We start from the raw sequence: 22,375 nt of genomic DNA on the forward strand, positions 1-22,375 counted from the left end.
GTATTCGACACATACATAGCCAAGCACAATGCAAGGTCTAACTCCAGAGAGGCAAACAACATCTCAGCCTGCTCACAAGTTCTCATACGCACTACCATATGCGTAGTGGCTATACTCACCCACAACTCGCAATCACCCCTTCTAAATACTCCAGCAACCACTAGAACAACTAAATGAAGCTATAGCTTCATACACACAAGTAAATACATACTCTCAGCTCCAAAATGTGTTTAAACCAATTCATATCGATACAGCGATGATATTTCCCAACACATTTCAGATTCTTGACATCAAGGCTTACAACCATAACACATTTCTCAGTATACACAGATTCTTAACAAGTACAGATAAACAACTTCATTAGCAATATACAAAAAAAGGAGAATACACACACAGGCACATAAATACAATTGCTCATTAATCAAAATTTGCATACATTAAGCTGGCCAAATTTTACAATGTGGGCATGTTTAGCCCAGGCCTTTCATCCTCTGCCTCTCCTCCTAGCTTTGGAGCTTCTCCACTCTATTGTTACACTTCTACCTCTTTTACACAAATCACTACTCTTCTCGACCGCTCATTTCTTTATAAAGAAATCTAACATGGGTAACCAAGAGTCACGAGTGACAGTTCATTTCCGCTTCTCACAAATATGGGAAATTGAAACTACATTAATTACATTTACATTAGGAAATATTTACTCTCACATCCTAATGCTAATATCTATCAAAACTTTTGAAATCTCTCCCAACATCATCATGTCACATCCCATCACATTGGCAAGCCTTGATCAAGTCTTCCTCGAACGTTGTGCTCCATTTATGCACCTGCATCAAATTGTCTAAAACATTTCACATAATTTTGATCAATATGATCTTTACAAGTTAATTTGAAATCAGGCACATAAATACAATTGCTTATTAATCAAAGTTTGCATACATTAAGCTGGCCAAATTTTACAATGTGGGCATGTGTAGCCCAGACCTCTCATCCTTTGCTTCTCCTAGCGTTGGAACTTCTCCACTCTACTGCTGCCCTTCAGTCGCTTCTGCACACATCACTACTTTTCTCAACCACGCATTTCTTTATAAAGAAAGCTAACATGGGTAACCAAGAGTCACTAGTGACGGTTCATTTCCCCTTCTGACAAATATTGAAAATTGAAGCTACATTAATTACATTTACATTAGGAAATATTTACTCTCACATCCTAATGCTAATATCTATCAAAACTTTTGAAATCTCTCCCAACATCATCATGTGACATCCCATCACATTGGCAAACCCCGATCAAGTCTTCCTTGAACTTTGTGCTCCATCTATGCACCTGCATCAAATTGTCTAAAACATATCATATAATTTTGATCCATATGATATTTACAAGTTAACTTGAAATAAGTGTTTTGACTTGCATTTGATCTTACATGAAGTTATGAGTCATTTTATGTTTGTTGAATTATATGTTTCAATTATTAAAAAATTGAATTATTTTGAATATCTACAATGCAACAATAACTTGAGAAACAATGTGTTTCATTCAAGGTACTTAGTGTTGAGATTTTGATTAAAGGTAAAAAATATTAAGAATTAACACTGAATTTTTAAATTATACAATGACATTGACATGTCATTATTTGTATTATTGTCAATTTATAAACCATAGTTTAAAAAATAAACAAATTTGTTTGCAATAAGTTATCTTAAGCTAAGATTTCAGAAGAGTTAATACTTTTAGCATTTAAAAAAAAATGTTGTGGGTAGAATGACTATTTAATGTAATTATTGATTTTTGAGCTTTTTTTAGTCATGATATTTGGATTCTAATGTCATGGTTGAAAAAAGTTGAAATTTTAATGTTTTTTGTACTTTAAATATTTGGTTTTAATTTCTTGGTTGAAAAAAGTCAAAATTTTAAGGTTTTTTTAAGTCATATTATTTGATGTTTAACACCATGGTTGAACATTGTTGAAATGACAAAGTTTTTCGTGATCATGATTTCATGGATGAAAAATGTTGGAATTTTAGGCCCCTTGAAAAAGGGGGTGATGTAGCATATCACCACTTTCCCATTTTGAGTTGTTTTTTCATCTTTTTGCACAAAATAAATGAGTTTTTTGAATTAGAGTTATCATTTTGAACTTATAGTTCTTGTTAAGTTGGTAACATTGTTAGACCAAAAATTAAGCTTGCTTCTATAAGTTAAGGTTAGGAAGATATGAAATGATGATGCATTCAATATAAGAAAAGATACTACAATGATATTCAGCAACAAAGAATCAAGATCTTCCAAAAGAGACTAGAGTTAAACTAGGGAAATCATTTCTTTGACCATTAGGTATGCATAGACAATAAGAAAGAGCATGACATCATCACTATTTAAAACATATTGACCATGCAATATGCTAGATTTTGCATTTAAACAATTTATTGATGTAACTCAAAAATTATGAGCCACAAAAGTCCACTCAAACTTCATTTTTATGCATAAATATGCCCCAAATTAGAAGTGGTTGCCCAAGCCATCTAGGAGAAAGAAATAAGTAGAAAAAAATGAAATGAATTTATAGATGATCAACACACTAATGATCAATGCCTTGTCCTACTAGGGTTTAATGAAGTCTTTAAGTAAAATTTCAAGGGAAATCACCTTGATGAAGTAAGTTGCATCCACTTTTCAAACCCTGATTATTATTCTTATGAAAGGAGAAATTAAATATAAGATCTGCATGTTAAGAGTTTCTTTATAGACTTTAGAAAAATAGTGTAATATGCAATAATGATGCAAGATTGCAATAATGATGCAAGATTGCAATAATAGTCCAGCATTTATTCATGGCATAATAGAAGCCCTAGATTTAAACATTCAACATTCTAAAAATTAATGACAAGATATAAACGTGCAAAATTCTCAACAAAAGGCACTTCTTTCAATCCTACAAAAATGTCTCCATGCAAAAATCACATCCAAAAGAAAGTTGCACCAAAAATATCACATCTTGACCACGGTAGCGAAAAAAACTAGCTCGCACTCTCTTGGTAAGAGAGAGAATAAAATGTGTGAGGATGAATAAATTAAATAAGGGGAGTCTCTATTTCTGAGACCTATCCCACTCATTTTTACAATACTACAACTAAGAAATCTCACTGACAAATTTATGTGTTCCACAAGATAGAGGTTACAAGCCAACCTCGTCGCTAAAAAACATAACAAAAATGTTGAAAATGGTTGTTGTTGATGTCAAAGGTTGTCCAAATGAAGGAGAAAATTCCATGATCAAATAGTACATCCCGAGACATTTCCAACCGTGTATGGCATGACTTCTAACTCCTCACTATTGAGGATATATGAATCTTTGAAATGTATACATTAATTTCCCTACCAGAGACAAAGTTGGCCCCAAGACAAATTGGACACAAAAACACTATAAATATGCCACACGTGTGGCTCATTTGAAGGCAAGGAAACTCTTGTGCGTCTGAGACACGCCACAAATCGAACTAAGGAAGGAAGTTGAGTTAAGGAGGGTTTCTAGCATACTTGTTTCAAAAGGCTTTTGTTTTTGTTGAGGTTAAGTTCAATCATTGTTGAAGACCAAAATGAGGAGGCAAAGTAGACTGAGTTTTGGTTGACAAAAAGTTGAGTTCATCTTTGTTTTGAGGCTAAGCTTCAAGTTGATTTTTCAGTTTGAGGAATAATTTTTTCAAGACGAGTGCAGTTAGGGAGGTCATGCCCTAGCCATGTTAGTGGCCCCTTGTTCTAGCACAGATTCTCAGGTAATTGTAGACCTGGTTAGGTCGAGTTGCAGACCTGGTTAAAGGTTAGGTTATAGCTCTATTGGAGACCAAGGCTAAGTCAAGTAAGAGGCCAATTTTTGTTCCATTGTGAAGACTCACATGTATACATTTGGGACTGAGGTAATGGAAAATTTTTAGTTGTTTTTGCCTTGTCGCTCTGGTAAAGTAAACATGTGAATCCTGTGAATCCACATTTTTTGCATCTGCTAGTGAGGATTGTGTTATTAGTATATAAGTTGTAAACAAACACACTTTCAAGTATAAGAATGCCAGTTCTAGTAATGTCATTGTTCACCTTGCAAATGGAGGGTCGTAGCCAAGAGAGATTATAGACCAATTTTGAGTAGCAGTTTAAGCATTGTAATAACTCTCATTATTTATTACTGATTTTGCAAGTTTATTAGGCAATAATCTGTAATCAAAGATTAAAGACTAGAATGGGTTGAAACATTGGAAGGCCATTGCGCAACTAGGAGAAGTTTATAGACAGTTGGAATGAATAACTAGTGAAGTGGAAGAACAATATCATGAAGCTACTTAGTAGTGTGAAGACTATTGATATGCATCTTTGGTCATGGAGGCCACGGAGCAAAGGAGAACAAAAATTGAAGTTAGCAGGGCCAAGCAACAAACTGAAGGAGTAGGTTGGTGCCTATAAATTATTGAGTTGGTGCTAAGTTAACTAGATTGAAGACTCTTGTAAGTCGGTCCCTACGAAGTCGCTAAGTTGGAGCTCAACAACGGCACTGAAATCTTTTGTGGGTTGGTGCCTACAAAAGTTAATTTAGTGATTACTAAGGATTGGTGTCCTCATCTCCTTTACAAGTTATACCTAAAATTGTTGTAAGTTGGTGCTTACAAAGGATTGGTGTCCTCACAACTGGTTGAAATAAATTGAAGATTGTTTTGAAGTGTTTCTTATTAACGTTTTGACTTACACTTTGATCTTTGTATGCATACATTGTGAATGATTGATTATGTGATGTGAATTGATTCACCCCCCTTAATATTTCCAACAAAAAATGCCCACATGTGGGAGAAAATCCTCCTCAAGCATTATGTCATCCTCCGAATGAACTCCAAATGGCACAAATAAGTGTCATGTGGGCTAATGAGTGCTCAATGCTCCAAGATGTAGTTCCTCTCATGGGCATGCCTCCAAAGTGCCTCTATAAGATGTCGTCTCCATGGTGCCCAATGTCACCCTCTAAAGGGGAAGAGGGATGACATGGCACTCTCTTACTCAAGCGTTGGGGCTAACAAATTGTGTGCAAGCCTTGCGATGTCATCTCAAGGATAGCCATCATTATCCAGGCTTTGAAACAAGCAATGTCCATCAAACAACGTTAAGGCCATCTAGGGGACATCCTGGATCCATTGGGCACATCAACAATATCTCCAACACCAAGTTTTATGGCCTTAGTGTTTCAACGTCTTGGGCCACCTAAAAGTGTCAAGCACCGTGTGGGGTGATCAAGTAGCCCAACGTTATGCTCTAGATAGCAAACGTTACATCAACATTAACACATCCTCTCTCTAGAATGGGTGAACTAGCCTCTGTAACGCTGCGGAGAAAGGAGGGCAACCATCTCAAGGGGCATCTTTTGTTGTAACAAAACCACTAGAAAAAAAACTCTCTCAAGACCAAGTGAAAATCAACAAACGTTAAGCACAATAATCATAGATGCATCATAGTGGACCATGCCTAATGTTAATACTTCACAAAAAAACTCACCGTCAAATATCTAACTATATCTAGTCCCATAAAAAGTTACCTCCTTATGTTAGGGATGGTTAGATGGATAACCCTATTAGGTATTTCTAGTCCCCAAGGCGAAGCAATGGGTCCCAAGTTAGCCCATCAATCCATAGGTGTGAGTGAAAATGGTGGCAACAAAGTGAGAATGACTTCAAGGCAGCAGCGTGCCATAGCCAACTAACCAGCTAATGGTAGTTCTACATACTAAGTGTATATATGTAAAGAGGGAGCAATTGTGGAGGCATGAGTTACCCCTTCCCTTGGCTTGCTTTTTCCATCCTGTTGGTGCTTCTACTTTTTTATGATTTGCTTTGTTTTAGCTACATAACTCAAGAGTCCAAGCTTGTTTTTTGAGATTTAGCATACAATACCCCTTAATGATGAGTTAGTTTATCAATAATCAGGGTTACGACAATACAAGTGTTCCTTCTATAGATGGAGCATCACATGCTCAAGGAACCAAGTGATGGCTAACGAGAAGGGTAGAGCTCATGCTAAGATTTTGCCTGCATTAATCAAATGTTCTAGCCATCTTTTGCACCTTATCTTTTTCTTTCATTGTAGTTTTCCTATGCTTTTAAATTATTTTAGTTGCATCAACCTCTAGGGCAAGTTTTCCAACCCAAACTCAAAAATGAGGATGAGAGGGTGCTACTACCCATGACGAAATGACCATCAACCCGAAGAAGAGAGATGGAATAATGGGAAATATGGAAAGTGGTATGAAAAATCATGTACGTGCTACTTCAATCATAGCCTCCCCAATAGTGTCCTTCCTAAAACCCTAATACCTCAAAGGAGCTCCCACTAGCCTATAATCAAAGACCAACCTCCCAAGTAAAGTGAGGGAACAAGAATACAATCAAAGATTGATCAATCATCCAATTAACCCCTCGATCCATATTAGTATGCCCAAATCATTAAGTTAAAGCAAATGATTACAAAATTGTTAAAATATATGTCGATAAATGACCCGCCTTCCTACAAGAAGGAATCTTAAATGGGAAAGAGACATTTGACCAAAGCAAGAAGTGGAGGATCGTGACATCATGTCATGTGTTGGTCATATAAGGTTGTTGGTTGGCAAGGGGAAAAAAGTTTTCCCCTATGGGTTACCAACATTTTGGTGGGTAACAAGGGCTTCCTACATACCTAAAGGTATGTAGAAGTGAGATTTCAGATAAAAGTACTTTCAAATGCAATACTACTCAAAGGAATACCAAAAGGGGTTAAAGGGTTTCCAACATGGTGTTCACTTATATGTCCTACATGTATTTTTTCCCTATTGTAGTTTTACATGTTAAATGGCAAATCATTATGTTACTTAAAGACGTATAAACACTTTAAATCACTAGAAAATAACTCGTGCAAAGTCAATTTTGAGAATGTAAAATGATCACAACTTCTACTATATTTTGTGGGTTGCCTATTATGTCCCTAGTTATAAAATGCTACACCATCTTTGTATCTACTAGAAATAGTTTAATTGAAATCTATTATCTCTATCAACATATATCTGATCTACAAAATTCACAATCGTCATTAAAATAATCGTAAAAAAACTGTTGATTTTAAATTAAACATAGCTTTATTGCCTGGAGTCTGTTTTGGACTATTTTTTGAAAATGGGTATTTTTCAACAGTTATCTAGTAACCTAGAACATGAAATGAATTTTTCAAATTTTGCACAAAAAGTTCAAGAAAATGACTAAATATTGTAGTTCTCTTTTTTTCATAAAAAATAGCAAAAATAGAGAATATATATATTATTTTGTGCCCAATTAATTCCCTCGTTTCATGCCCAAGAAAAATCTTTGAAACCACTTTTTAGTGTAATTGACACAAAATATATTGAATACCCAACAACACGAGAAAATAGAGATAAAACCTAAGAAAGATTATTTTAGAGTTACAGTCACTTATCCCTTCAAGGCAACAACCTCCAAAATTAATGCTCCAAATCCAACAACAAATCTTGAACAAAGCATTACATAACCTTATATTCTATATATAGTTATTCATAAAAAATATCAACTACTTATGGGCCCCTTATAATGTGTATCAAACAATTATTTTGGGTCTTGGGTCTTATTAAGAAAAGTGATCACTTTATAGCAATGAATGGCAACTAATTAACTATTTAACAGGGCTTATTTTAAGGAAGGTGGCCCTATACATTAATAAAGCATTTAAGTAAAAGGTTCAAACTAAGAGCCTAACAATTTAAATGTGGCATGTTTGTCTTATCCTAAAGAAAATGGAGTGGGGACTATAACAAATATGTAGAAAACTTTTAGCTACCATCCATAAAGCACAATTTTAAATGAAATACTAAGATCGACATACTCTAAACATATATTAATTTATTTTTTGAAAAGTGTCCAACATTTCAAGGCTCATTCTTTTGTTGACCAAATTTTCTCTAATGTTGGCTAAGATCTTAACACTATAGAGCTACGCTAGATTTGTACTCACAAAGGGTGAACAATTCAATATAATCCCTAGATCTATATTCTTCGCACATTGATAGATAGTGAAGCAAGGAAAGAGGCTTGCATACTTTTACCTTTGAACGTTGATGTAGATCCTAACTAATGTAGTTGCTTGGAATCTCGCTCAAGCGCTTAGAAACCTTGTCCTTGCTACCTGCACTTGCATCCTACACACATCACAAACAAAGAACTCGGATCTCCTACCAAGCATAAAATATATATTAGATCTAATGCTAGAATTTCCAAGTAAATCCAAATGCAACCAATTGAACACAAAAATTGGGGTAAATATATTGAAATTCACCTTTATGAATATGGAATTCTTATAGTGATATACGTTGGATGTAAACATCCCCTTTTGGATTCTTGATCTTGGCCCCTCCTTGGTTGATAGTCCAAAGTTAGGATCATTTGGACATGCATAGAGATCACCTTAATGGATATAGAATTCTTATAGTGCCATACCTTGGATGTAAACATCCCCTTCTAGATTCTTCATCTTGACCCCTCCATGGTTGATAGTCCAAGGTTAGGATCTTTTGAACATGCAAAAAGATCACCCCCAAGAATTCCACCAACATTTACCTACAACTCATATGTATGCCCCCTTTTCTCCCTAGAGTGTCTTCATTATATATGTTTTTCATATATGTGGGAAGATGTATTTGGACACTTAAAAGTTAGGATAAGGTCTTAATTATTAGACCCTTTACAAGCCATCACATCCTCATTCAATTTATTATCTTAAAAATCACATTTTTACAAGGTTGACCCTTTCATCACTCCCTTTGTAAAGACATAAGTGATGGGGACAGCTTCATCATTACTTCAACACTACATCAAAGCAATGCATCACTGTTTTACAACACTATTGGAGTGATAGAGCACTAAAATATGCATTTCCATGGATATGAGAGGTGTATCTCAATACATGTAAGTCAGACTAGGGTTTCTCCTCCATCCTACGGGTGGTAAAATAGAGTGATAATAGATTCCCCCAATGCATGAGGTTAGACAAGAAATATATGGTCGAAATACATTACAATATGGTTAATCTTGGCAGTTGGTGCAAGGAAGGGACCATGACCAAAGGAACCAATTAAGACTTCCAAGACATCCAAGTATGATTCTCGAGGTACATATTACCCATGCTTAATATAGAAGATAATTGAACATGGTCACCAACACAATATACTAGGAAAAGATGACATGAAATACTAGTACATGGCCACAAAGGAACACATTATGGACCATGCTATTAAGAAAGAGACCATAGCCACCAACAAATATAATATGGATCTATATCATAGAATATATCAAGAGGACACCATACACAACGGAGGAATTTCTTTGAGTGTTCTTCGAAGTACATAACATGGTACAATACCCCGTCACAGCTTGGAAGGGGGAACATATATGAGTGAGTCGTTGCCGAGCCTAAGGTTTTTATCCCAACCCAATGGTATGATTCTAGATCATGTGAATAGATGTGCTAATGATAAGCATAGTAGATATAACTTGATTAGCAATCATTGAGGTATATAGTTAACAAATATAAAGTGACCCACCAATGATGGAATGGGCCCTAAGGTAATTAGCACAATCCATTGAGTGTAAATAAATAAGATGATGTCGAGCACTTGTCAACTCAAACGATTAGGGATCAATGATGCAAACCAATTGTCATTCACGAGAAAACCTACCATTAAGGATTCCAAGCTCCAAGGTACTAATACTTTCTAGATCTTGCTCTTAGATAATGAGTTGATGTCAAACACAGGAGATCCATTGAAGAAGAGTCTTGATGTATCCCCGTAAATTCACATGAAACAACAAAGAGATGATGTGAATAAATGAAGTCCCCATGTAAAATTGATATAGGTATGGCTAACAAAAAATCTCAATAAGATTGCAAGTAGTCAACTGAGGCTTAGACTTGAACATATTTGGCATGACACAATAATAACTTGGCAGCGTTCCATGATAAGCACTATGTGATATCGTGCGACAAGGCAAGAAGCATTGAAACATGCTCCTTAATGATTGGAAGAGTAACTAGCCAAAGAAGCATATGACTCATGTATAGTTAACAAATATAAAGTGACCCACGAATGATGGAATGGACCCTAAGGTACTTAGCACAATCCATTGAGTGTAAATAAATAAGATGATGTCGAACACTTGTCAACTCAAACGATTAGGGATCAATGATGCAAACCAATTGTCATTCACGAGAAAACCTACCATTAAAGATTCCAAGCTCCAAGGTACTAATACTTTCTAGATCTTGCTCTTAGATAATGAGTTGATGTCAAACACAGGAGATCCATTGAAGAAGAGTCTTGATGTATCCCCCATAAATTCACATGAAACAACAAAGAGATGATGTGAATAAATGAAGTCCCCATGTAAAATTGATATAGGTATGGCTAACAAAAAATCTAAATGAGATTGCAAGTGGTCAACTGAGGCTTAGACTTTCCTTGAACATATTTGGCATGACACAATAATAACTTGGCAGCGTTCAATGATAAGCACTATGTGATATCGTGCGACAAGGCAAGAAGCATTGAAACATGCTCCATAATGATTGGAAGAGTAACTAGCCAAAGAAGCATATGACTCATATATGGTACGACTCCTCAGAAAACTATAATCCAGTTGTAGGATAATGACACAAACAAGTACCATGCTCAAAGGTGATGCAACTAGAGTTTCCATTTCTTCATATAGACTCCAATAGATTCCCCCCCCCCCCCTTTTTTCTTTTTCTTTTTTGGGTACCTCTTTCATGAATTAGCGAGCATGAAAAAGAAGCCTAGTATTCTCGATAGTGTATTTTATGTTAATTTTAACAAGCTTGAAAAAGTGATAAAGTATACATGGTATAGCATCTTCTTCATGGTTTAACAAGTTCGAAGAAGAGGTAATAACATGCAATGTATCACTTTTATTTCTTTAACAAGCATGAAAAATCTAGAAAATGTCAACGTGTCATCTTTCATTTCCTAACGAGTATAATAACTCAAAGGAAACTCATCTTAAAGAAATGAGCGGTATAAATGGGTAGCATCTAGTTTCAGCATGGTGGAGCCACCCTACGTACGATGAAGCACAGAGGTTTGCAAGGTAAATCCACTCATCGGGGTAGTTTCCCCAAGAAACATAAGTCACGAGGTGAAATCAAATGGTGATGCAAATGGAAATAAGTCAAATATCACTGCCATGGCATTAGGAAAAGTGAGGCCAAGTAGTAGCATAACAACATGCACAAAGCATTAGCAATAGTGAGTAACGATGATTGCAAAGTAACAAAAAGATTTTCAAGATCCTCCCCCTAATATGGCCAAAATATTGAATAATAGAATGATGAGGGTCAAATCATGTCATGGTGTGTCCATAAGAGGACTCCTTGGCCTACAAAAGGTTGTAGCATGGACACCAAAATAGTAAGGAGTTGTTATTCTAGGGCGTCTATAAAGGGTAAGCTTTACCAGCGAAGCTACAACATACAAATAGAGAAAGGCTAATGTCACAACCTAACAAGATCAAACCTAAGGCACAATGAAAATAGCACCTATGGTCGATAATGTAAAGAGATGCAAAATATATATGATGAGAGTTTTGGATATCATGTAATCTATGTTTAGTTCAACTCTTACTTATAAATGCCACAAAAATGAGTGGAAACCCATGTTTTGTGTATATGCATGCTTGTATTATCGCTCAATTATTGTGACAAAAGTCAACATAGCTAAAGGAATAATGTATGTAATATCTTGGTCTCACCATGGGTGTGCCAATGACGAGCTAAGGGGCAATAAATGTCTCTTTGGCAATAAATGTATCTTGGACCCATAGCCATCAAAGACTAGATCTAATCCCAACATAATAGTGATCAGAATTCTTCTATCTTCTAAAAAACCACTATTGTTCCTTTCACCTTAATTGGGAATTGACTAATTTGGAGGTTAGGAAAGGGGAACCATGTCCAACTTGACCTTGAACCCTAAATTTGAAGCAAAGATGAGCATAAATTGCCCATCCCCCTCAGACATGAACTTAAATCAAAAGACCTCTGCACTTTCTGCCATACTCTGAGAGCTCAAGTGATAAACCCCAAAAAAACAACAATGGTATTCTAGAGAGATTAGGACCCCCCAATGACAAATGTCATGATCTAGAAGTCCTATGCAGATTGTCTTAAAAAGTGCAATGCCTTCATTAATGGACAAGAGGATCAAGTCCTTTGGAATGCAAACCCTCGAAAGAAAATCAGCGAAGACGCAAACAAATATTTTTATCCATTCAATACTTCTACCAACCACCACATTAGTGTTAGAAAAAACTCAAAAAAAAACAATTGCCTTACGAAAGCCAAAATTCTTACATCACTTTTGCTCAACAAAAGAGCCTCAACTTAAGATCTACACCAAAAAGGAAGCTATGATGCAACAATAGAGCCTAAACCTTAAATGAGTTATTACAAAGGGAAATCCCAAATGGCCCTGGAAGATTCAACTCATGTGAATCAAATTTGAAAACAAGCAATTCCTCTCAAGTCCCTTCAAAAGGGTCTACGATCAAATTATAGGACAAGGGAACTCACTTGAACTAGCTTAAAGGAATAGATATAAACACAAGGAAACAAAAGCATATAAAGCCTTGCATCTTGCACAAACAAAAGGGGAATGGTTAGCAAGAACGATAAAGAATTTTGAAAATAGGGAAACTTTGCCTTTCAAAAGCACTCCATAAAGTCTAAATAGTTGAAGTGCCTTTCCCCAATCCTCCTTAGACCCTCATTGTGCTTATAGCTCTCGTATAAACATTGAAGCTCAAATTCATTTAGGCATTTTGAGATGGAACGCCCCACAACACTCCACCCAAGGAAAGAGCAAAGGGAATAATCCACTTCTCACTAAATCCAATACCAATCATTCTCCAAACATCCATAGTGAACTCCTAACCATTGGATTGGTTTAAATCCATGGTCTTGAAAAAGGAATTCCTCGAATACAAGTGCTTGGGAACTCCCTCCTTATGATTAAATGGATATGAGGTTATTATGAGCTTCACCCTATGTTCCATGAAATCATGCAATTGCAATCTTCATTCTCTAACATCACTTTTTCTCAAGTATGTCGACAAATACATAGAAGTTAATACAGTATCCAAGTATTGCATAAAGCTGCAAGATGGTACATAGTAGATCAAAGAGTGCCAATAGAGAGAATTTTCTTCTAATTTTCAACCATCATATCATTAGGACTCTCATTGAAACCAAGCTAAGTTATGTGAAGGATTTCACACTGTTTGAATGCCTAAATGCTATAAGAAGAAAATCATAAAGATTAGACCAAACTATGTTTATGCTATGTAACATTGTCATTATTACTCTTTGTTTATGACTGTAATTTGTTGCTACTAGGTCACCTCAATAGCCCCCAATTCCATAGTAGTATATTTTCTTTATTGGTTTTTCAATATGTTGATATTGCATTCAACAAGTCCTATGGTCTTCAAACGATTAAAATATGCCCCACAAGCAATCCCTTAAGAGATCCAAACTTGTATATTCTTTATATGGAAAATACATATATTTACTATAGCAAACAAAATATATATATATATATATATATATATATATATGACAAATTTTACAAATTTACCACTAAATTTATTGCAAGTTATTTGGTAAAAGTAGAACATACCCTAGCAATGTTTTACAAGTTTAACCCTAACTTTAGGGCAAGTTATTTGATCAAAATAAAACATACCCTAGCAACTAGAGTTAAACATAATTTGTGTTTAAGTCAAGAATCTCAAGAAATCCAACATAAAGTTGCATTCCCTCGTTTATTTTATAATTGTTATGAAGTATTAGGGTATGTTCTACTTTTACCAAATAACTTGCAATAAATTTAGTGGTAAATTTGTAAAATTTGTCATATATATATATATATATATATATATTCGCTTTGTTGGCTATTTAAATATCTTGCATTGAAAATAAGACTAATATATCTTACAATGAAGTTATAGTTTTTATATACATCATACTAATTATCTTAATGTGATTATTATTAAAATAGTGTGTTAAAAGTTAAGAGTAATGTATTTAATGTTAATGGTATATATATTCGCTTTGTTGGCTATTTAAATATCTTGCATTGAAAATAAGACTAATATATCTTACAATGAAGTTATAGTTTTTATATACATCATACTAATTATCTTAATGTGATTATTATTAAAATAGTGTGTTAAAAGTTAAAGAGTAATGTATTTAATGTTAATGGCTAAAGTTATTAATGTCAAATGTGACCAACTATGGTATATATGAAAGATTTAATCATATTTTAAAATTTTATTCCAAAGCTCAAAATGACTTGCAAGAAGCTTCCCAATCTCCATGATCTATTTTAGAGGACTCTTCCCCATGTCTCTACAATTTTCATCAATTGAAACATTGGGAATGCCAATTTTCGTACAGATATCATGAAATTGAGATCTAATGACAACACATGCATAAAATTCTATAAACTCTTTCATCAAACAACACTTTCAAAATTGTCTAATGTCCTACTACACATGAGTTTCAATTAGGAATGTCAATATTTTAACATATATCATGAAATTGAGATCTAATGATAACATATGCAGAACATTCTATAAAGTTTTTCATCAAACAACACTTTCAAAATTGTCTAATGTCGTACACATCGCGTGAGAATTCACTCAACACATGAGAATTCATTCTTATTGTGAGAATTCATTCTACACATGAGAATTCATTATTGTGAGAATTCATTCTACACATGAGAATTCATTCTTATTTTAGCAATGTTAGCAATGTTGATTGTATTCTTTATACTAGATGTAATACAAAAAATACTTTTGATATCTAAGTTAGAGTTGATGCCTTTGTAATATCTAATTTTTTCTATCCTCTATCTCCATATCAATCCACATCACACCACAGTTTCTAACTCGGTTACATCTAGTAGGTTATGGTAAAAAAAATCCTATAAAGTCGCTCCTTCCCTCTATCCTCCGATAATTTACCACAGTGATGACACCTTTACTACAACAACTATGTCCTTCACAAGAGTTTGCGGCAACATAAAGCCTCGTCTTTCTAGTTGTCTCGTGCTTTTACATTAAGTACCTTGTCATAGCTATATTTTGAATGGAAAACAACCCACTTCAACAAGTATATATAAATTATAGAACTTTTTTTAAATCGTTTGATCTTTCTTCGTGATTAAATGGAGACACTAACGATAACAAGAATGAGTTCATAGCCTAAAATAGTTTAGGGGTGTCATAAAATGACGAATAACTTTAATAATTAAGTCATCACCACCAAATCTAAAGAAAATACAACTATACCTAGCCACTAGTAGAGATGGTATTCAAAAGGTTGCCCCTCCAATAGGATCCCCAAAAGAGAGGATTAAATAACAATTTTAATTGTGTTCAACCTATTTGCTAAATCTACACTAAATGTGGAGAAAACTGACTTGAATCCTCTTATATTAAGACACACAAATGGACACAATTATTAGTGTGTGCCTATAAGCATGAAAACATCAATAGCAGCATTTTATCAACACTATATTAAAAAATTATGAAAACGCTGACTAGATTATTGCTACTCTTGGCAATAGATTTCAATAATGAGCTTAGTGTTGGTATATCAGTTTAACAATCCCAATAAAATTTGGACTGAAGCACCGGTAACAGCGACACTGACGAGATTATTGCTACACTTCGTTATTTAATCTACAGAAGATCTGTCATCATAGAAGATTTTCTATTCGACATGTCGAATGAGTTCAACGACGTTAGATGAGTTAAAATAGTACAAGGAATTAACAAAGCCTGAAGTATTTATATTAACTTCACGAAGCGATTATAGCCCCCAAAAAATCCTTTAGACGTTGCTTTGATTGCAAAGTAATAAACACATTTCCTTTCGAAAAATCAAATATTAGGCTACCAAAACTTGCAAAAAGAGTTGGAGACACAACCAAGATAAAAAAATCAAAAGATTAAATAAAGAACCATAACATGCTCTAGTTGTCACTTTCATTAAAAAACTGACACGTTTCCTATCCACCCCAAATTCTATCACGCCAAACATTCCCCAAAAGAAGCTTGTAGACCACAGTCAAGTAAAGATAAATCCAAGCCCACATGAGAATTTATGTTAATAACAAATTGACAACTGACGGCACTGCATTTTAGTCAATAACAAACATATATCAATAAGAAGCAATAGCTAAGCTTCAAGTTGATTTTTCAGTTTGAGGAATAATTTTTTCAAGACGAGTGCAGTTAGGGAGGTCATGCCCTAGCCATGTTAGTGGCCCCTTGTTCTAGCACAGATTCTCAGGTAATTGTAGACCTGGTTAGGTCGAGTTGCAGACCTGGTTAAGTCAAGTAAGAGGCCAATTTTTGTTCCATTGTGAAGACTCACACGTATACATTTGGGACTGAGGTAATGGAAAATTTTTAGTTGTTTTTGCCTTGTCGCTCTGGTAAAGTAAACATGTGAATCCTGTGAATCCACATTTTTTGCATCTGCTAGTGAGGATTGTGTTATTAGTATATAAGTTGTAAACAAACACGCTTTCAAGTGTATGAATGTCAGTTCTAGTAATGGCATTATTCACCTTGCAAATGGATGGTCGTAGCCAAGAGATATTATAGACCAATTTTGAGTAGCAATTTAAGCATTGTAATAACTCTCATTATTTATTACTGATTTTGCAAGTTTATTAGGCAATAATCTGTAATCAAAGATTAAAGACTAGAATGGGTTGAAACATTGGAAGGCCATTGCGCAACTAGGAGAAGTTTATAGACAGTTGGAATGAATAACTAGTGAAGTGGAAGAACAATATCATGAAGCTACTTAGTAGTGTGAAGACTATTGATATGCATCTTTGGTCATGGAGGCCACGGAGCAAAGGAGAACAAAAATTGAAGTTAGCAGGGCCAAGCAACAAACTGAAGGAGTAGGTTGGTGCCTATAAATTGTTGAGTTGGTGCTAAGTTAACTAGATTGAAGACTCTTGTAAGTCGGTCCCTACGAAGTCGCTAAGTTGGAGCTCAACAACGGCACTGAAATCTTTTGTGGGTTGGTGCCTACAAAAGTTAATTTAGTGATTACTAAGGATTGGTGTCCTCATCTCCTTTACAAGTTATACCTAAAATTGTTGTAAGTTGGTGCTTACAAAGGATTGGTGTCCTCACAACTGGTTGAAATAAATTGAAGATTGTTTTGAAGTGTTTCTTATTAACGTTTTGACTTACACTTTGATCTTTGTATGCATACATTGTGAATGATTGATTATGTGATGTGAATTGATTCACCCCCCTTAATATTTCCAACAAAAAATGCCCACATGTGGGAGAAAATCCTCCTCAAGCATTATGTCATCCTCCGAATGAACTCCAAATGGCACAAATAAGTGTCATGTGGGCTAATGAGTGCTCAATGCTCCAAGATGTAGTTCCTCTCATGGGCATGCCTCCAAAGTGCCTCTATAAGATGTCGTCTCCATGGTGCCCAATGTCACCCTCTAAAGGGGAAGAGGGATGACATGGCACTCTCTTACTCAAGCGTTGGGGCTAACAAATTGTGTGCAAGCCTTGCGATGTCATCTCAAGGATAGCCATCATTATCCAGGCTTTGAAACAAGCAATGTCCATCAAACAACGTTAAGGCCATCTAGGGGACATCCTGGATCCATTGGGCACATCAACAATATCTCCAACACCAAGTTTTATGGCCTTAGTGTTTCAACGTCTTGGGCCACCTAAAAGTGTCAAGCACCGTGTGGGGTGATCAAGTAGCCCAACGTTATGCTCTAGATAGCAAACGTTACATCAACATTAACACATCCTCTCTCTAGAATGGGTGAACTAGCCTCTGTAACGCTGCGGAGAAAGGAGGGCAACCATCTCAAGGGGCATCTTTTGTTGTAACAAAACCACTAGAAAAAAAACTCTCTCAAGACCAAGTGAAAATCAACAAACGTTAAGCACAATAATCATAGATGCATCATAGTGGACCATGCCTAATGTTAATACTTCACAAAAAAACTCACCGTCAAATATCTAACTATATCTAGTCCCATAAAAAGTTACCTCCTTATGTTAGGGATGGTTAGATGGATAACCCTATTAGGTATTTCTAGTCCCCAAGGCGAAGCAATGGGTCCCAAGTTAGCCCATCAATCCATAGGTGTGAGTGAAAATGGTGGCAACAAAGTGAGAATGACTTCAAGGCAGCAGCGTGCCATAGCCAACTAACCAGCTAATGGTAGTTCTACATACTAAGTGTATATATGTAAAGAGGGAGCAATTGTGGAGGCATGAGTTACCCCTTCCCTTGGCTTGCTTTTTCCATCCTGTTGGTGCTTCTACTTTTTTATGATTTGCTTTGTTTTAGCTACATAACTCAAGAGTCCAAGCTTGTTTTTTGAGATTTAGCATACAATACCCCTTAATGATGAGTTAGTTTATCAATAATCAGGGTTACGACAATACAAGTGTTCCTTCTATAGATGGAGCATCACATGCTCAAGGAACCAAGTGATGGCTAACGAGAAGGGTAGAGCTCATGCTAAGATTTTGCCTGCATTAATCAAATGTTCTAGCCATCTTTTGCACCTTATCTTTTTCTTTCATTGTAGTTTTCCTATGCTTTTAAATTATTTTAGTTGCATCAACCTCTAGGGCAAGTTTTCCAACCCAAACTCAAAAATGAGGATGAGAGGGTGCTACTACCCATGACGAAATGACCATCAACCCGAAGAAGAGAGATGGAATAATGGGAAATATGGAAAGTGGTATGAAAAATCATGTACGTGCTACTTCAATCATAGCCTCCCCAATAGTGTCCTTCCTAAAACCCTAATACCTCAAAGGAGCTCCCACTAGCCTATAATCAAAGACCAACCTCCCAAGTAAAGTGAGGGAACAAGAATACAATCAAAGATTGATCAATCATCCAATTAACCCCTCGATCCATATTAGTATGCCCAAATCATTAAGTTAAAGCAAATGATTACAAAATTGTTAAAATATATGTCGATAAATGACCCGCCTTCCTACAAGAAGGAATCTTAAATGGGAAAGAGACATTTGACCAAAGCAAGAAGTGGAGGATCGTGACATCATGTCATGTGTTGGTCATATAAGGTTGTTGGTTGGCAAGGGGAAAAAAGTTTTCCCCTATGGGTTACCAACATTTTGGTGGGTAACAAGGGCTTCCTACATACCTAAAGGTATGTAGAAGTGAGATTTCAGATAAAAGTACTTTCAAATGCAATACTACTCAAAGGAATACCAAAAGGGGTTAAAGGGTTTCCAACATGGTGTTCACTTATATGTCCTACATGTATTTTTTCCCTATTGTAGTTTTACATGTTAAATGGCAAATCATTATGTTACTTAAAGACGTATAAACACTTTAAATCACTAGAAAATAACTCGTGCAAAGTCAATTTTGAGAATGTAAAATGATCACAACTTCTACTATATTTTGTGGGTTGCCTATTATGTCCCTAGTTATAAAATGCTACACCATCTTTGTATCTACTAGAAATAGTTTAATTGAAATCTATTATCTCTATCAACATATATCTGATCTACAAAATTCACAATCGTCATTAAAATAATCGTAAAAAAACTGTTGATTTTAAATTAAACATAGCTTTATTGCCTGGAGTCTGTTTTGGACTATTTTTTGAAAATGGGTATTTTTCAACAGTTATCTAGTAACCTAGAACATGAAATGAATTTTTCAAATTTTGCACAAAAAGTTCAAGAAAATGACTAAATATTGTAGTTCTCTTTTTTTCATAAAAAATAGCAAAAATAGAGAATATATATATTATTTTGTGCCCAATTAATTCCCTCGTTTCATGCCCAAGAAAAATCTTTGAAACCACTTTTTAGTGTAATTGACACAAAATATATTGAATACCCAACAACACGAGAAAATAGAGATAAAACCTAAGAAAGATTATTTTAGAGTTACAGTCACTTATCCCTTCAAGGCAACAACCTCCAAAATTAATGCTCCAAATCCAACAACAAATCTTGAACAAAGCATTACATAACCTTATATTCTATATATAGTTATTCATAAAAAATATCAACTACTTATGGGCCCCTTATAATGTGTATCAAACAATTATTTTGGATCTTGGGTCTTATTAAGAAAAGCGATCACTTTATAGCAATGAATGGTAACTAATTAACTATTTAACAGGGCTTATTTTAAGGAAGGTGGCCCTATACATTAATAAAGCATTTAAGTAAAAGGTTCAAACTAAGAGCCTAACAATTTAAATGTGGCATGTTTGTCTTATCCTAAAGAAAATGGAGTGGGGACTATAACAAATATGTAGAAAACTTTTAGCTACCATCCATAAAGCACAATTTTAAATGAAATACTAAGATCGACACACTCTAAACATATATTAATTTATTTTTTGAAAAGTGTCCAACATTTCAAGGCTCATTCTTTTGTTGACCAAATTTTCTCTAATGTTGGCTAAGATCTTAACACTATAGAGCTACACTAGATTTGTACTCACAAAGGGTGAACAATTCAATATAATCCCTAGATCTATATTCTTCGCACATTGATAGATAGTGAAGCAAGGAAAGAGGCTTGCATACTTTTACCCTTGAACGTTGATGTAGATCCTAACTAATGTAGTTGCTTGGAATCTCGCTCAAGCGCTTAGAAACCTTGTCCTTACTACCTGCACTTGCATCCTACACACATCACAAACAAAGAACTCGGATCTCCTACCAAGCATAAAATATATATTAGATCTAATGCTAGAATTTCCAAGTAAATCCAAATGCAACCAATTGAACACGAAAATTGGGGTAAATATATTGAAATTCACCTTTATGAATATGGAATTCTTATAGTGCTATACGTTGGATGTAAACATCCCCTTTTGGATTCTTGATCTTGGCCCCTCCTTGGTTGATAGTCCAAAGTTAGGATCATTTGAACATGCATAGAGATCACCTTAATGGATATAGAATTCTTATAGTGTTATACCTTGGATGTAAACATCCCCTTCTGGATTCTTCATCTTGACCCCTCCATGGTTGATAGTCCAAGGTTAGGATCTTTTGAACATGCAAAAAGATCACCCCCAAGAATTCCACCAACATTTACCTACAACTCATACGTATGCCCCCTTTTCTCCCTAGAGTGTCTTCATTATATATGTTTTTCATATATGTGGGAAGATGTTTTGGACACTTAAAAGTTAGGATAAGGTCTTAATTATTAGACCCTTTACAAGCCATCACATCCTCATTCAATTTATTATCTTAAAAATCACATTTCTACAAGGTTGACCCTTTCATCACTCCCTTTGTAAAGACATAAGTGATGGGGACAGCTTCATCATTACTTCAACACTACATCAAAGCAATGCATCACTGTTTTACAACACTATTGGAGTGATAGAGCACTAAAATATGCATTTCCATGGATATGAGAGGTGTATCTCAATACATGTAAGTCAGACTAGGGTTTCTCCTCCATCCTACGGGTGGTAAAATAGAGTGATAATAGATTCCCCCAATGCATGAGGTTAGACAAGAAATATATGGTCGAAATACATTACAATATGGTTAATCTTGGCAGTTGGTGCAAGGAAGGGACCATGACCAAAGGAACCAATTAAGACTTCCAAGACATCCAAGTATGATTCTCGAGGTACATATTACCCATGCTTAATATAGAAGATAATTGAACATGGTCACCAACACAATATACTAGGAAAAGATGACATGAAATACTAGTACATGGCCACAAAGGAACACATTATGGACCATGCTATTAAGAAAGAGACCATAGCCACCAACAAATATAATATGGATCTATATCATAGAATATATCAAGAGGACACCATACACAACGGAGGAATTTCTTTGAGTGTTCTTCGAAGTACATAACATGGTACAATACCCCGTCACAGCTTGGAAGGGGGAACATATATGAGTGAGTCGTTGCCGAGCCTAAGGTTTTTATCCCAACCCAATGGTATGATTCTAGATCATGTGAATAGATGTGCTAATGATAAGCATAGTAGATATAACTTGATTAGCAATCATTGAGGTATATAGTTAACAAATATAAAGTGACCCACCAATGATGGAATGGGCCCTAAGGTAATTAGCACAATCCATTGAGTGTAAATAAATAAGATGATGTCGAGCACTTGTCAACTCAAACGATTAGGGATCAATGATGCAAACCAATTGTCATTCACGA

General features: G+C 35.2%; 1 protein-coding gene across 9 annotated transcripts in view; it reads right to left on the bottom strand.

Annotated features, from left to right (window-relative positions):
• Nucleotides 1-720: 720 nt before the first annotated feature.
• Nucleotides 721-22,375, bottom strand: part of LOC149185202 (uncharacterized) — a 63,893-nt gene continuing 42,238 nt past the window's right edge. Inside the window, exons 4-6 of one of the 9 annotated variants that reach the window (XM_089417799.1) lie at nucleotides 1,286-1,327; nucleotides 940-1,048; nucleotides 721-827 (exon numbers count right to left, since the gene is read on the bottom strand). In XM_089417799.1, coding sequence (XP_089273925.1) covers nucleotides 1,320-1,327 — 8 coding nt within the window. In that variant the 3' untranslated portion in view covers nucleotides 721-827; nucleotides 940-1,048; nucleotides 1,286-1,319. Of the gene's footprint in view, nucleotides 842-939; nucleotides 1,049-1,167; nucleotides 1,342-22,375 lie in introns of those variants that run through there. The other 8 variants (XM_089417798.1, XM_089417794.1, XM_089417795.1 and 5 more) reach the window with 8 other exon arrangements.

Source organism: Pinus tabuliformis, chromosome 3_2 (assembly GCF_031772625.1).
Source record: "Pinus tabuliformis cultivar Carrire ecotype Pingquan chromosome 3_2, CPIR1, whole genome shotgun sequence".
NCBI lineage: Eukaryota > Viridiplantae > Streptophyta > Pinopsida > Pinales > Pinaceae > Pinus > Pinus tabuliformis.